Source organism: Coturnix japonica, chromosome 10 (genome assembly GCF_054131305.1).
Source record: "Coturnix japonica strain WE chromosome 10, WE-NBRP24, whole genome shotgun sequence".
Lineage (NCBI taxonomy): Eukaryota > Metazoa > Chordata > Aves > Galliformes > Phasianidae > Coturnix > Coturnix japonica.
The window spans coordinates 20,203,425-20,217,220 of NC_140672.1; the positions used below are offsets into that span (position 1 = coordinate 20,203,425).

The following is a 13,796-nucleotide window of genomic DNA, read 5'->3' on the forward strand; positions in this document are numbered from 1 at the left end:
GCTGAGGATGCCCTCTGAGCAGGGAAGGCACAAAGCCTTCTCCATGTGCATCCCTCACCTGGCCGTAGTCTCCCTATTTGTCAGCACTGCCTTTTTTGCCTACCTGAAGCCTTCCTCTGTTTCCTCCCCACTCATGGACCTGATGTTGGCACTTCTGTACTCGGTGGTTCCTCCAGCAGTGAACCCCCTCATCTACAGCATGAGGAACATGGAAGTCAAGGATGCAGTCAGGAAAGTGATGACCAAATGTGTTTCAAAAGCAGTGTACTGCCCATCTTTTGGAATTCATGGCTTGTAATGCAGCTCTTTACTGAATCAAGCTGTCCTTTACTGTTTGTTTTGTGCCATTTTATCTGTGTAATTTATTTTTATTCTTCTTTAAAAAATACTGCAATCTTTTCACTACTAAATCATTATTGAAACCAGTTCCTGTACAGCTTGTACCTTTGTAGTATAGCCCAGACACAATGTACATAATGTACCAGGCTCTCTGTGAACCTTACCAGAATAAAGGAAATGCAGTCACTCTCTCTGTCCTCTTTCTTGTGAGACATTTCTAGACCTGTACTGGTCAGATGTTCTCAGAAACCCACAGTCCAGCAGGAAGCACACTGCTGTTCATCAAACTGTGCAACGGCTTCAGCCTGCAACAGCTGACATGCCGTCCCTGGGCTCCTGGCTGGGGTCTTTGCTTTCAGGCTCACATCTGTCAGTGCCTCTGAGAGTCCAGCAGCAGCAGCTGGTTTGCACATTGGTTGTCAGGTCCCCTCTTCCTCGTTCCCCGTGAGACCCTGCACACAACAAGTTCTTGGATATGTGTTATCATGTCAGAAGTTTCCAAGCTTCCTTCAGGGCTTCTTCCATTTTGTACACAGAGGTGGTCACTGCGTCCAGGATGGTCGGTGGAAAGGAACTGTGCACAAAGCTCTGATAGGTCCTACAGGAGACATTCTGAAGCATAGGGATGTAGGTAGGAAGCTGCCACTAATGAGATGACTGACACGAGGTGGTCAGGAGAAGCCTGGAGAACAGAGGTAGGAGAGTGAGGGCAAGGAAGAGGAGCCTACATGCCCTGCTTATATGCATCTGTACCAGAGAAGGTGACCCACCATTACCACTGTTGAAACACACCTCCCTCTGCCTCGCTCTGCTCACATCCACTGTCTATTCTCCAGAAACATTCAGCAAGTATTGGTCAGTGTCAAGAAGTGTAAATTTTTCCACATGAATTTACTGAATGGCACGCCTTTCCTTCATGTGCACTTCCACGACTGATGCCATTCTGTCAGGCTGCCCCACTGCTGAATACTGTCTCCTGGCAGCAACACGTAATGAGATTTTGTTCGGAAAGTTCAACCTCTACAGTCACATCTCCAACATCTGTCTTTGATTTATGGCCCATGTCACATAAGATGAGGCATTACTTCTGAAGTAGCTCTTATGTTACGTAACAGTTAGATGACCTGAGAGGTTATTTCTAACCTAAATGATGCCGTGATGGGGAGATCACTGCAGGGGAGGCTGTTGGCTGAGCAGCCTGAGAACTCAGACCATGTCACATTTCACTTGTTCAGTGTTTGACTGTTACAGAAGCCTGAGTATTTCTTTTTAGTTTTCATCAGTCCAGCCAAGGGCTTTTCCTGAGGAGAACATTTCACATCTAATTGCTATCAAGTGTCATCCACCTGCTTTGCATTGATCTCAAAGACAGTTTGTACCTCACCTCAGTCAAGATTCCTCAGTGATGGCAGCGTGGACAATTGGTTGGTTCTTTCCAAAAGAACCCCAGAGTAGGGATAATGCCACATTACATTTAAGTGTAGTGAATGAGGCAGCACTGATCAGCTCTGACAAATGCTGCACAGAGCAGAAGCAGCCTAAAGGAAACTCTTCCAGATGGCTGCTCTCTGGGCCATTTCCAACGTAAACATTCAAGTGCTCTTCTCAGAGATGACCCACAGCAGCTCTCCTGTTTATGGGAAATGCCTTGTGAATGCTGTCACCAGCTGGCTGCTCTGTCAGATGAAGCACTTCAAATTGGTGTATGTTTCCTTGTAGAATCCTTGAGTTGTTTGCAGTTCTAAGCCATTTATCAGCTCTCTATTATTTCTTTCCTTTCATCCGGATAAAACAAGACTCACTTTCATTGAAGCCATGACAGGAGGCTGGATCATCATGGGAACAAAACCCATAGGACACCTTTGTTCTGCTGAAGCTCAGGCACAGAGCCCAGTGACTTCAGAACCTCTCCAGGTACTTTCAGCCAGTTTTCACCCCCAGCCTTGGATTCTGTGCCTGCGTGTCCTAATGGCAAACTGTCCTCATGGACAGAGGCAGCACTACTGCCATCTCAGGCATGCAGTGCAGATTTCTGGATGTAACATGGGGACTTCTGCTCTTGGCTGTGTAAAGACAGAAGAAAATATATGGCACATCTCCTGATGTGACTTAAGTGGTCTTGTCCCACCCCAATGACGCCATGATTCTACGGTTCTATGGTGCTTTGATTTCATGCTTCTGTGATTCCATGACTCACTGATTCTATGAGTCTGTGACTCCGTGGTTCAGGTAATCCATGATTTTGAGATTCCACGATTCTGAAAGTTGTGGTCTTTGTGATTTGCAGCAATAAATGAGGAGGAAACCATAAGCTAGAGCCAAGTTCTGTTATTCACTCCTGAGCTCCTGCTTGACAACAAAGGCACTGAGTGAACACTGCCAACCTCCCTGTGTCTGTGTCCCCATCACCCAACTGTCCCCACCACCCACACAGAATTATAGAATGGCCTGGGTTGAAAAGTACCACAGTGATCATCTAGTTTCAACACCTCTGCTATGTGCATGGTCTCCAACCACCAGACCAGGTAGCCCAGAGCTACATCCAACCATCCTTGATGGCTTCAACTACAAACTTCCAGGTCCCTGTCACCAAGAAGTTCCCATTTAGTTGCATGTGTCCATTTCCCCATATCTTCATGACATCCGCAAACGGCCATGATACACTCATGTCCCCATGATGTTCCCGTATCTTCATGTCCCCATCTCCCTGTGACCCCTTGCCTTCCAAGTATCTCCATAATTTCCTCACTCCCCATGTCCCTGTTATCCTCACACCTCCCAGTGTCCCCTAATGCTGTGTCCTAGTTCCCCAAAGGATCAGCCTCACACCTTGTAGTCTCACAGGACCAGACAGGACTGAGGGATGAGTCCTTGGACATAGCCTTGATATGTGGACAGCATATCATCTCTGGGTGGTCCTGGGGGACAGAAAGGCCGTGTGTGCTGATTGCTGGGACCTGGGGGATTTGGGCTCAATGCCATTGGGATCCCAGCACTCAGTGTTCTTCCTCTGATCCCTGGCTTCCTCCTGTTTCCCTTGGCCAGGGCAGGGGATGGCTGCATGCCAGGGCTCAGTCCATGTCATGGGAGTCTGCCAAGCCCAGGGTCTTTTGGGGAGTGGGAGGGGCTCTGGAGGATAAAAGCAGACCTTGCCTCCTGCAGCCTCACCCAGCTCCCAGAGCACAGAGGAAGATGAAGGCAGCTGTACTCAGCCTCGTGATGCTCCTTGCTGCCCTGTGCTGCACAGTGGAAGCTCAGGTGAAGCATCCGTGGGGGATGTGGGCTGGGGCTGGTGGTGATGGGCCATTGGGGATCCCAGATGCGAGCATCTCTCTCACGCTCTCTCCTACTCCTCTCCCCACAGCCACTTTTGCAAGTGCCAGACTCAGATGTTGCTGTGGTGAGTGTCCAGGCAACCTTCCTGATTGTGCTCAAGGGTGGCCCTGCATGGAGCTCTGCAGGAGCCCGTGGGGTTGTCCCTGCCTGGCAGAGGCCTCCCCTTTCTTCTCCTTTCTTTGGCAACCCAATTCTCACATCTGTTTTGGTCTCCAATCCCTTGTGTTTCATTTTCCCCCATTCTCCGTTCCTCCCTGATTAGCACCCCCAAGACTCTTGGCACCCCTATTCCCCTCCTTTGGGCCACCCTACCCCTACCCCTTCCCTATACCAAAACACAACACTGGTCTCCTCCATTGGAGAGGTGCACAAAGACCTTGGCAACCCTGAAGTTGGGGGCAGCCCTGAGACAAAGCAGGCTGCTTGGATGGGGTCACCCTGTGATCCCCGAGTCTCACAGTCCCCTCATGGCTGCCCCATGGCTCTTCTTCCCCAGGCGCCACCACCTGTTGTAGCTGCCCTTCCTGGATTGGTGAGTTTGGTGACCATGTGGTGATGATGGGACTGCGATGTCTTGCTGTTCTCAGTTCCCCTGGGACTTGGGGACACTCCTGCAGTCCCAAGGCTGTTGTTGGGTTCCCACCAGATGTAAAAGGGCAATGGGCAGGGGAAGGAGGCAATGGGGGGCAGTTAGGGATGAGCTGGCTACAGGACCATGCCTTGGCCATGCTGTTCTAGTGCCCACAGTGGGTCCCTGAACTTTTAGGGTGTACCACTGTGTCTTATTGCCCCCAGCGTGTTCCATTCTCTCCATACCATCTGTGTGTCCCTAACAGCCCCCTTTTCCCCAGGATGTGCTCAGCAGGACAGAGGAGAATCCCCCACGCGTGAGACGCGTGGTCCTGGATCTACATGTCTAGGTGAGCAGCACGGGGATGCTTACAACCCCACAGGGCTCTTGGGAGACACTGGATGTACCTGGAGCCCTGAGGATTGGTCATGAGGTGCTGGAAGTGATGGTATGGAAGGGACCACCTGTGGCCTGTTCAAGGGGGACCTGGGCACTGCACCTCCAGCCCTTCCCTTGCGCTCTATGGGGCTGTGCAGAGGAACAGATCTGGAGGGGGCAGGCTCAGGGTGCCCTATGGATGGCCCAGAGTCATCATGCAGCTGGGACAGGGGCTGTGGCTTCTTTCTCCAGGGGACGCATGTCCTGCCCTGGGTCTCTTGGCTGCTGCCAGTCCTTCCCCTGCCCTAAGTTTTTGGGGACAAACCCTACAGGGACAAAGCCCCTTCTTGCCAGTGATGCCCTCTGACATCCTCTGATGACCAGCGTTGCCCTCTGATGTCCAATGAAGCCCCTGATGATCAATGACATCCTCAGATGATCAATAAATCCCTCAGCAAAGCTACACACTGTGTGTCTGTGTCCTTGTTCTCATGCTCAGCATGGACTGCTGGGATCTGTCCCTGCCTGGCAGTGGTCACCTCAAAGTGCTGGGAGGCTTCCCCAGCTCCATGCCATGCACACCATGTCCTGCACCCCTGTGGGCTTCCCCACCCTCTCTCATCATCTGCCTCAAAGTCCTAAAGGATGGAGCTCCTCGTGCTGCCTAGCAGCGCAATTTTCTGAAATGAGACAGGTATCTGCTCTTAGAAAAGTTGATCAAAATCAGAGATTCCCCTTAATGCAATTAAAAAGAAAAAATAATAATAATAAAAATGTTGTTGATGTTCCATCATCCAAAATCTGGGAATAAAACTCTTTAGCTCCAATGTAGTGTCACATGTTGGTATTCCTTTATTCCCCAGACAATTGACAAGCAAAGTTCTCTTTCAAAGTTCAGGTTCTACATTTGAACTGTTCAGACATGCACAAGCAGTACATGATCATACATATTCATTCTTTTCCAAGAAATTATTCATATATGATAATGTCTTTATGAACACTCTCACTTGCATCTGTGGGGTCGTATGTTCATTTACTTAATCCCCATTTTTCCATCCTCAGCCTCATCACAGAGGCTTTTGGCTGATCCTTAGCTGTTTTTCCCCACTTTGGTGGATTTCCATTGTTTGGGATGCAACAATGAGCAGCTTTCCACCTTGGTGCACTGTAATCCAAAACAATATATGAGAAAACTGAGGAAGAAGCCCTTGCACCTAGTGGTTACAAAGATAAAAGCAGCCTATTATGACTCCAGTGTTTCTTGTGAAGCAGAACTTGCAAGAAAAATAAGGTTGTTCTCACAGATAGAAATGCGCCCGGTGGTGCAGTGGTAGGAATGACTCTTTGCAACACTGGGGTCCGGGTTCAAATCCCCTGTGGCATAAGTGGTAGAAGTGCCGCTCTGCTACACAGAGGCTCGAATCCTGAGGGTTGGACTTGATGATCTCTAAGGTCCCTTCCAACCCGCACGAGACTATGTGATACTATGAGACTATGATACTATGATATAGATAATACTAAATGTAAAGTGATGAATCAAAAAGCTTCATTTTTTTGAGATTGGAGATCATTAGATTTGAAGACAAAGACATAACAATATTAGCACCTCCTTCCTTGATACCAAAAACTGAAATGCCGTAAGAAATGCGTAAGCAGGAATAAAAGGCTCGTGGTGTTTTAAATCACAGCATCACTTGGGAAGATGGGCAGTTAGTCGGGTGGAATACTTTGGGAACCACATGGAAATAGTTACTGCAACAAGGAGTTTGTTAAAGTTGATATACTGCGGTCTACGCATCTAGAAAACCTGCCTGTCCTGTTCCTTTCAACATCCAATTAGAAGATCAGAAAAATGATTAAACAGGAGATTTCAGAGCACCAGTTTATTAAGGAAGAGCTGGGTCCTGATTTAGCAGCAAAAGAATTTTCTCGCACAGAGTCACAGATGGACTTGTATTGGAAGAGACTTTAAAAGACACGTGAGCATCAGCCAGAACGACAGCCCAGATGCACGAGTCAGTGTCTCTTCATCAACAAGGTGTCGTAATTATATGCTGGGGATGTACCTATTGAGGAGAGTCTCTGAGGTTTTCTTGGACACACATACAAGGCACTTTAAGAGTGCAAATAGCTGCAGGGATGTGGCAGTGCAATAAAACAACTTCCTTGCCCCGAATCATTGGATCCCAGTCACTTTGGTGTTGTAGAACAACCCCATTGAGCTGTGGTTCCGTACTTGAACCTTCCTACGTGAAGGTACGTTCCTTGTACCTTCAGTACAAGAGAATAGAAGGCAACATTCTCAATGGGTTCTTACCGGTACGCCTCAGGGACCACTCCAGATTGTGGCAATTTGATGTATCACAGGAGTCCAGAGTTTTGATTTCTTTAAGCCACACTTCTGTCACCTTTACAAAGTCTTTTTCACTGTTTTCCAACCTTGGTCTGGTGCCTGCACGTAATGGGGCAAAAATAACTTCGGCAATGGCTCCTCTGCAGAATTAGGCTGAGAAATTACAGGCCTGTCCTGCTGTGCATGTGCAGACCTTTGGGTATGCCCACCTGTTCCAATTCATCCTCTGTGTATGTTACAGTGTGCTTTAAATAATAGTAACAGTAGTCATGCTAAGGCTCATTGTTAGGCCTAGTCTGTGTTTCTCACATATCTAGGAATGCAAGTTGTGTTTCTTATGAACCCGAGCATGGATCTAAGTAATAAATCTTGCTTAGGAACAAAGCACAATGTATGTTAAAAATTAGGTTTAGATTTATGGTGTGATGGTAGAGCAGTTCAGTGTTTTAGAGAAAATGAATAGTAAACAGAAAGGAGGCCTCTAACAGGAACATCCAGTAATGTCACAGATCAAAGGATGAGAAGAATGTACAGCACATTTCCTTAGGTCTTTGTGGGATAGTCTTACCAAATTGTAACCAAGGAAACATAACAAAAGAGGACGAGGCAATCCTGAAGAAAATGTATATAAACTTTGTGATTTCTTTATAGTTCAGGGCTCTGACTTTGGACACTAGTCCTCAGGCTCCCGGGCCCTCAATAAAGCACTGCATAAAACGACTCAGGTTGTTTTGTGTTCCTTAACTACGGGCAACAGTTTTCTGGCTACCCAGATGGGACTCTGGAGGTGACTGGGGCAGCTCGCGAGCTGATCAACTCCACGCTGGCACCAAGTGAATTTCGGGGAGTCATTGGTTCGTGCCCTACCCCGGCTCCTGGCGGACAACTGTAAGGGTAAGCCCGAAAGGTGCTTTATATTTTGGTATTGTTGCGTGCCTATAAGATGAGGCAGCAATCCTCGCAAGGTTGGGCTAAGACGTCTTTGGTTGGGAAGCCTAGGCGCCGGCCGTTAGACGCAGTGAAAGCTGCGCAGTACCAGCACTCGCCCCTCGCGGCAACAAGAAGCGGCCAGTTTTGGTATTGGTTTGATAATGGTATATTTATGTATGTTTTATATGTGTATGTGTGCTTGATAATTGTGTGAGTGACCAGACATGAGTTTTGTTATACCTTATAGTCTATAGTCTACAATTCATAAAAGGTGGTAAAATATGCCTTTTAAGAATCTTAAAGCCATGATGCAATCTAATGGTAATATACTGGGTAACACCCAACTGGGATGTGTGCTAAAAAGATGGAAAAAGTGAAGGGTTTTATCAGGACATGAGTAAGGAAAAGATGATTGAATACTGTAATCATTGGTGGCTGGAATATGAACGGGAGGTTTCTGCTTGGCCCTTGAATGGTACAATTGTACATGCAATAATTACTCCCTTAATGCATTTCTCGCGGGATAACAATAAGTGGGATGAAGTACCGTATCTAGATTTGTTTTATTATCTGAGTCACAAGCCAGAAGGGCAGAAAGAATGTGGGATTATTATATTAAAATCTGAGGAGTCGAGATGTTCTGCCTGCAAAACAGACCAGCCTGCACTAAGTGTTTGATTACTACATCTCAACCAGAGGAAGATCTTTCCCTGTTAACATCCCCTACCACGCCTCCTGTTTCTCTATACCCTCCATTACCTCGGGAAAAAGATGATAGTGAGGGGGACGAGAGTGAGGGAGATACCAGTGGGGTACTGGTCGGGGAGGATATCGAGGTCTGGGACATCAGCAAGATAGATTAGGTCCTAACCAATGTGCATTCTGCCGTCAGATAGGGCATTGGAAAAATGAGTGCCCAGTAAGGAATGGGGTGGGTGGATCTGGGATAGGTAGAAGTAATCCTGGCCGTTATCCTGTGAATCCGGAAGATGGCGCCCAAGCACTAGTTTTAGGAGAATATCAGACTCAAAGCTGACTAAAACGGGATTAGGATACGAGTAGTAGGGGATGAACAGGAGTTTATAGTAGATACAGGGGCAACTTATTCAGTTTTGAATAAAGGGTTAGAACCAATTAGCAGCAAAACAATTCAGGTAGTGGGAGCTACAGGACAATTGGAAGAGCGACCCTTTTTGCAGCCTCTAAATTTAAAATTCGGGGGGGAAAGAATTGGGTCATCAATTTTTATATATGCCTAACTGTCCCAACCCTCTGTTGGGAAGCTATCTTTTATCCGCCTTGAATATGAAAATTTTATTCGAGGAAGGAAGGGTAAAATTGGAAATCCCCGGGGAGAATATTGCTAAAATATTTGCAATCAAAGAAGTGGAACCCAATCCGATACCTAGGGAAATAGAGCAAGCAGTGGTTCCCTGGGTATGGGACACTAGAACTCCTGGAAGATCAAAAGCAGCACAACCAGTGGTTTTGGAATTAAAAGATAATGCTCAACCAGTCAGGGTAAAACAATACCCTATCAAATTGGAAGGAAAAAGAGGAATTGCCTTATTAATAGATGAGTTTTTGACCTTTGGAATATTGCAGGAATGTGAATCAGAGTTTAACACCCCCATTTTTCCAGTAAGGAAATCTAATGTTAAGTACAGTTTAGTGTAGGATTGACGGGCAATTAACAACATTGTTAAGGATATATATCCAGTTGTCGCAAACCCCTACACCCTGTTAACATCTGTGTCAGAAAAATTTAAATCGTTCACAGTAATTGATTTAAAAGATGCCTTCTTCTGCATCCCCTTGGCATTTCAAAGTAGGAAACTTTTTGCTTTCGAGTGGGAAAGCCCAGAAATCGGACAAAAGAGACAACTAACATGGACAAGGCTTCCGCAGGGATTCAAAAACAGCCCTACCATATCTGGAAATCAGTTAGCAAAAGAACTGGAACAATGGAAGACAACAGAGGTAAGGGACTCTCCTTTTTCATATACAATCTTGCAATATGTAGACGATGTGTTGATAGCCACTGAAGAAAAATAAGTTTGTTTAAGATTGACCATTGCTCTACTGAACATGCTGGGCCAAGCTAGCTATTGAGTATCAAAGGAAAAAGCACAACTGATCCGGGAAAATGTGATATATCTAGGATGTGAAATTAGCCAAGGTCAGAGACGATTAGGAACAAATCGGGTGGAAGCAATTTGTGCTATTCCCCTTCCACGAAATCATCAGGAACTAAGGTCCTTTTTAGGAATGGTGGGCTGGTGTCGGCTCTGGATCCTGAATTTTGGACTAATAGCTCGACCTCTGTATGAAGCTTTGAAAGAGCCGCAATTAAAGTGGGATCAACAAAGAAAGGAGGCTTTTGAGACCCTTAAACAGGCTTTAAAGCAGGCTCCTGCTTTGGGGCTACCAGATTTGAACAAAGACTTTCAATTATACGTGAATGAAAGATAGAAGCTGGCCTTGGGGGTGCTGTCCCAGCGAATCAGATCTTGGAAACGTCCGGTGGGATATTTTTCAAAACAATTAGATACTGTCAGCAGTGGGTGGCCAGCATGCTTAAGAGCTGTTACTGCAACTGTACTGTTCATTCAGGAGGCCAGAAAACTGACCCTAGGAAAAAGGATGGAGGTTTTTGTACCTCATATGGTCTTGGCAGTCTTAGAACAAAAGAGGGGTCATTGGCTGTCTTCTAGTAGGATGCTGCAATACCAGGCAATACTAAGGGAACAAGATGATATAGATCTGAAAGTAACTAACCATGTGAATCCAGCAGAATTTCTCTGCAGTGAGCAAGAAGAAGGAGAACTGGTTCATGACTGTATGGAAATAATTGAGCAGGTATACACCAGTCAGATCGATTTGAAGGACACTCCACTAGGAGATCCTGACTGGGAACTGTTCACAGATGGATCCAGCTATGTGGAAAATGGGACCAGGTATGCGGGATATGCGGTAGTTACAGCTACCACAGTGTTGGAAGCAAAGGCCCTGACCCCTGGGATGTCTGCACAGACAGCAGAAATTGTGGGACTCATGCGAGCCCTAATCCTAAGCACAGGGAAAAGGGTGAATATCTGGACTGATTCTAAATATGCCTTTGGAGTAATCCATGTGCATGGAGCATTATGGAAAGAACGAGGACTGTTAACCTCTCAAGGAACTATGATTAAATACAGGACGGAAATTCTGGCTCTTTTGGATGCAGTACATAAACCAGAAAAGGTGGTGGTGATGCATGTAAAAGGACATCAAAGAGAAGAGTGAAAGATCTATCAGGGGAAGAGGTTGGCGGATATAACAGCCAAGGTAGTAGCCAAAGAAGTATGGATTCAGATGGCACTAGTACCAACTAAGGTAGGACCAGCCACTCCCTATATGCACACAGATCCCAAATACTCCCCTGATGATGAAAAATTAGCATCACTCCTGAAGGCCCAGAAGAATGCAGTTGGGTGGTATGTAACAGCCCTAGGGCAGGTAGTTATCCCTGCCAGAATAATGAAAGCAATACTTGAAACTGAACATAACAAATGCCATTGGGGAGCAGAGGCACTGGTGAAATTTTTAAAGAAAGAAATGATTTCCAACCAAATGTTAACATTGGCTAAACGGGTAAATGCGACATGCCGATATGTCTGAAGAATAATCCGATAGTTAGGAAACAAATCCAATTGGGACATTTGCAGGTAGGGGCAGAACCAGGGGATTATTGGCAGATAGATTTTTCTGAATTACCGATGACAAAATTTCAAATATATAGTGGTATATGTGTGTACATTTTCGGGTTGGCCGGAAGCATTCCCATGTAGAACAAATCAGGCAAAGGAGGTAGTAAAAACATTACTCAAGGAGATCACAGAATCACAGAATCACAGAATTACCCGGGTTGGAAGGGACCTCAAGGATCATGTAGTTCCAACCCCCCTGCCTAGCAGGGCCACCAAACATACACATTTACTAGATCAGGTTGCACAGGGCCCCGTCCAACCTGGTCTTGAACGCCTCCAAGGACGGGGCATCCACAACCTCACTGGGCAGCCTGTTCCAGGACCTAACCACCCTTCTAGTAAAGAACTTACCCCTAACATCCAACCTAAATCTTCCCTCCTTCAACTTAAAACCGTTTCCCCTAGTCCTGCTATTATCAGCCCTTTCGAAGAGTTTACTCCCCTCCTGGGAGTAAGTTCCCTTCAGGTACTGAAAGGCTGCAATGAGGTCACCCCGCAACCTTCTCTTCTCCAGGCTGAACAAACCCAACTCCCTCAGCCTATCCTCATAGGGGAGGTGCTCCAGCCCCCTGATCATCTTTGTGGCCCTCCTCTGGACCCTTTCCAAAATCTCCATATCTTTTTTGTACTGAGGGCTCCACACCTGGACACAGTACTCCAGATGGGGCCTCACAAGAGCAGAGTAGAGAGGGACGATCACCTCCCTATCCCTGCTGACCACCCCTCTCCTGATGGAGCCCAGGATCCCATTTGCTTTCTGGGCTGCCAGAGCGCACTGCTGGCTCATGTTAAGTTTCTCATCTATCAGGACCCCTAGGTCTTTTTCAGCCGAGCTGCTCTCAAGGACAACTCCTCCCAGCCTGTACAGGTGCCAGGGGTTCTTCCGGCCCAAGTGCAAAACCTTGCACTTTGCCGTGTTGAACCTCATTAGGTTCACCCGAGCCCAGCTTTCCAGCCTGTCAAGGTCCCTCTGAATGGCATCTGTTCCCTCCACCGTATCAACTGCACCACTCAGCTTGGTGTCATCAGCAAACTTGCTGAGGGTGCACTCCATTCCCTCATCGATGTCATTAATAAAGATGTTAAAGAGCACCGGTCCCAAGACAGACCCTTGAGGGACGCCGCTCGTTACCGGCCTCCACCTGGACATAGAGCCATTGACCACCACCCTCTGTCTGCGGCCTTTCAACCAATTGCTTATCCATCTAGTTGTCCACCCATCAAATCCACCTCCCTCCAATTTGGAGATGAGGATGTGATGGGGGACCATGTCAAAGGCCTTGCTCAGGTCCAGGTAAATGACATCGGTCGCCTTCCCTTCATCCACCAACGCCGTCACTCCATCATAGAAGGCCACAAGATTAGTTAAGCATGACCTTCCCCTGGTGAAGCCGTGCTGGCTGTCTCGGATCACATGCTTGTTCTTTATGTGATCAAGCATGTTGTCCAGGAGGATCTGTTCCATAATCTTCCCAGGCACAGAGGTGAGTCTCACCGGCCTGTAGTTACCCGGGTCGTCCCTGCTCCCCTTCTTGTAAATGGGAGTGACGTGACCCTTCCTCCAATCATCTGGGACCTCACCTGACAGCCACGACTTCTCAAATATGATGGAGAGCGGCTCAGCAACCACCTCAGCCAGCTCCTTCAGGACCCTGGGATGCACGCCATCTGGCCCCATAGACTTATACTCATTCAGTCTAAGGAGGCACTCTCGGACTTGCTCTACCCTTACAGTGGGGAGGGATTTACCTCCTTGGTCCCCACATGGAGGGATGGGGGTGCAAGACTTAGGGACGTGAAAAAGACTAGAATCCTGGCCACCAGTGAAGACCGAGGTGAAGAACTCATTCAGCACCTCAGCTTTCTCTTCATCTGTTGAAGCCATTTCTCCTTTTGAATTTACCAGAGTAGGTACGCCCATTTTGGCCTGTCTCTTCTGGCCAATGTACCTGTAGAAGGTTTTCTTATTGTTTTTCACATCCCTCGCCAAGTTCAGTTCTGCCTGTGCCTTGGCTTTCCTGATCCCACATCTGCAAGTTCGGACGGCATCTCTGTATTCTTCCCGGGTGACACAGCCTTGTTTCCAGAGCTTGTACACCCCTTTCTTCACCCTCAGTTCTCTTAGCAGGTCCTTGCTGAG

At 47.2% G+C, this 13,796-nt stretch overlaps 1 protein-coding gene across 9 annotated transcripts in view; it reads left to right on the top strand.

Annotated features, from left to right (window-relative positions):
• Positions 1-5,087, top strand: part of LOC146759474 (uncharacterized) — a 29,893-nt gene extending 24,806 nt beyond the window's left edge. Inside the window, exons 1-5 of one of the 9 annotated variants that reach the window (XR_014932437.1) lie at positions 3,488-3,597; positions 3,704-3,739; positions 4,172-4,207; positions 4,512-4,595; positions 4,877-5,087. Coding sequence is in view for 5 of the 9 variants with exons in the window: in XM_085510677.1 (XP_085366803.1) it covers positions 3,704-3,739; positions 4,172-4,207; positions 4,512-4,595; positions 4,877-5,001 (281 nt within the window). In the remaining 4 variants the exon portion in view is untranslated. Of the gene's footprint in view, positions 1-3,487; positions 3,598-3,703; positions 3,740-4,171; positions 4,208-4,511; positions 4,596-4,876 lie in introns of those variants that run through there. The other 8 variants (XR_014932435.1, XR_014932436.1, XM_085510677.1 and 5 more) reach the window with 8 other exon arrangements.
• The last annotated feature ends 8,709 nt before the right edge of the window (positions 5,088-13,796 follow it).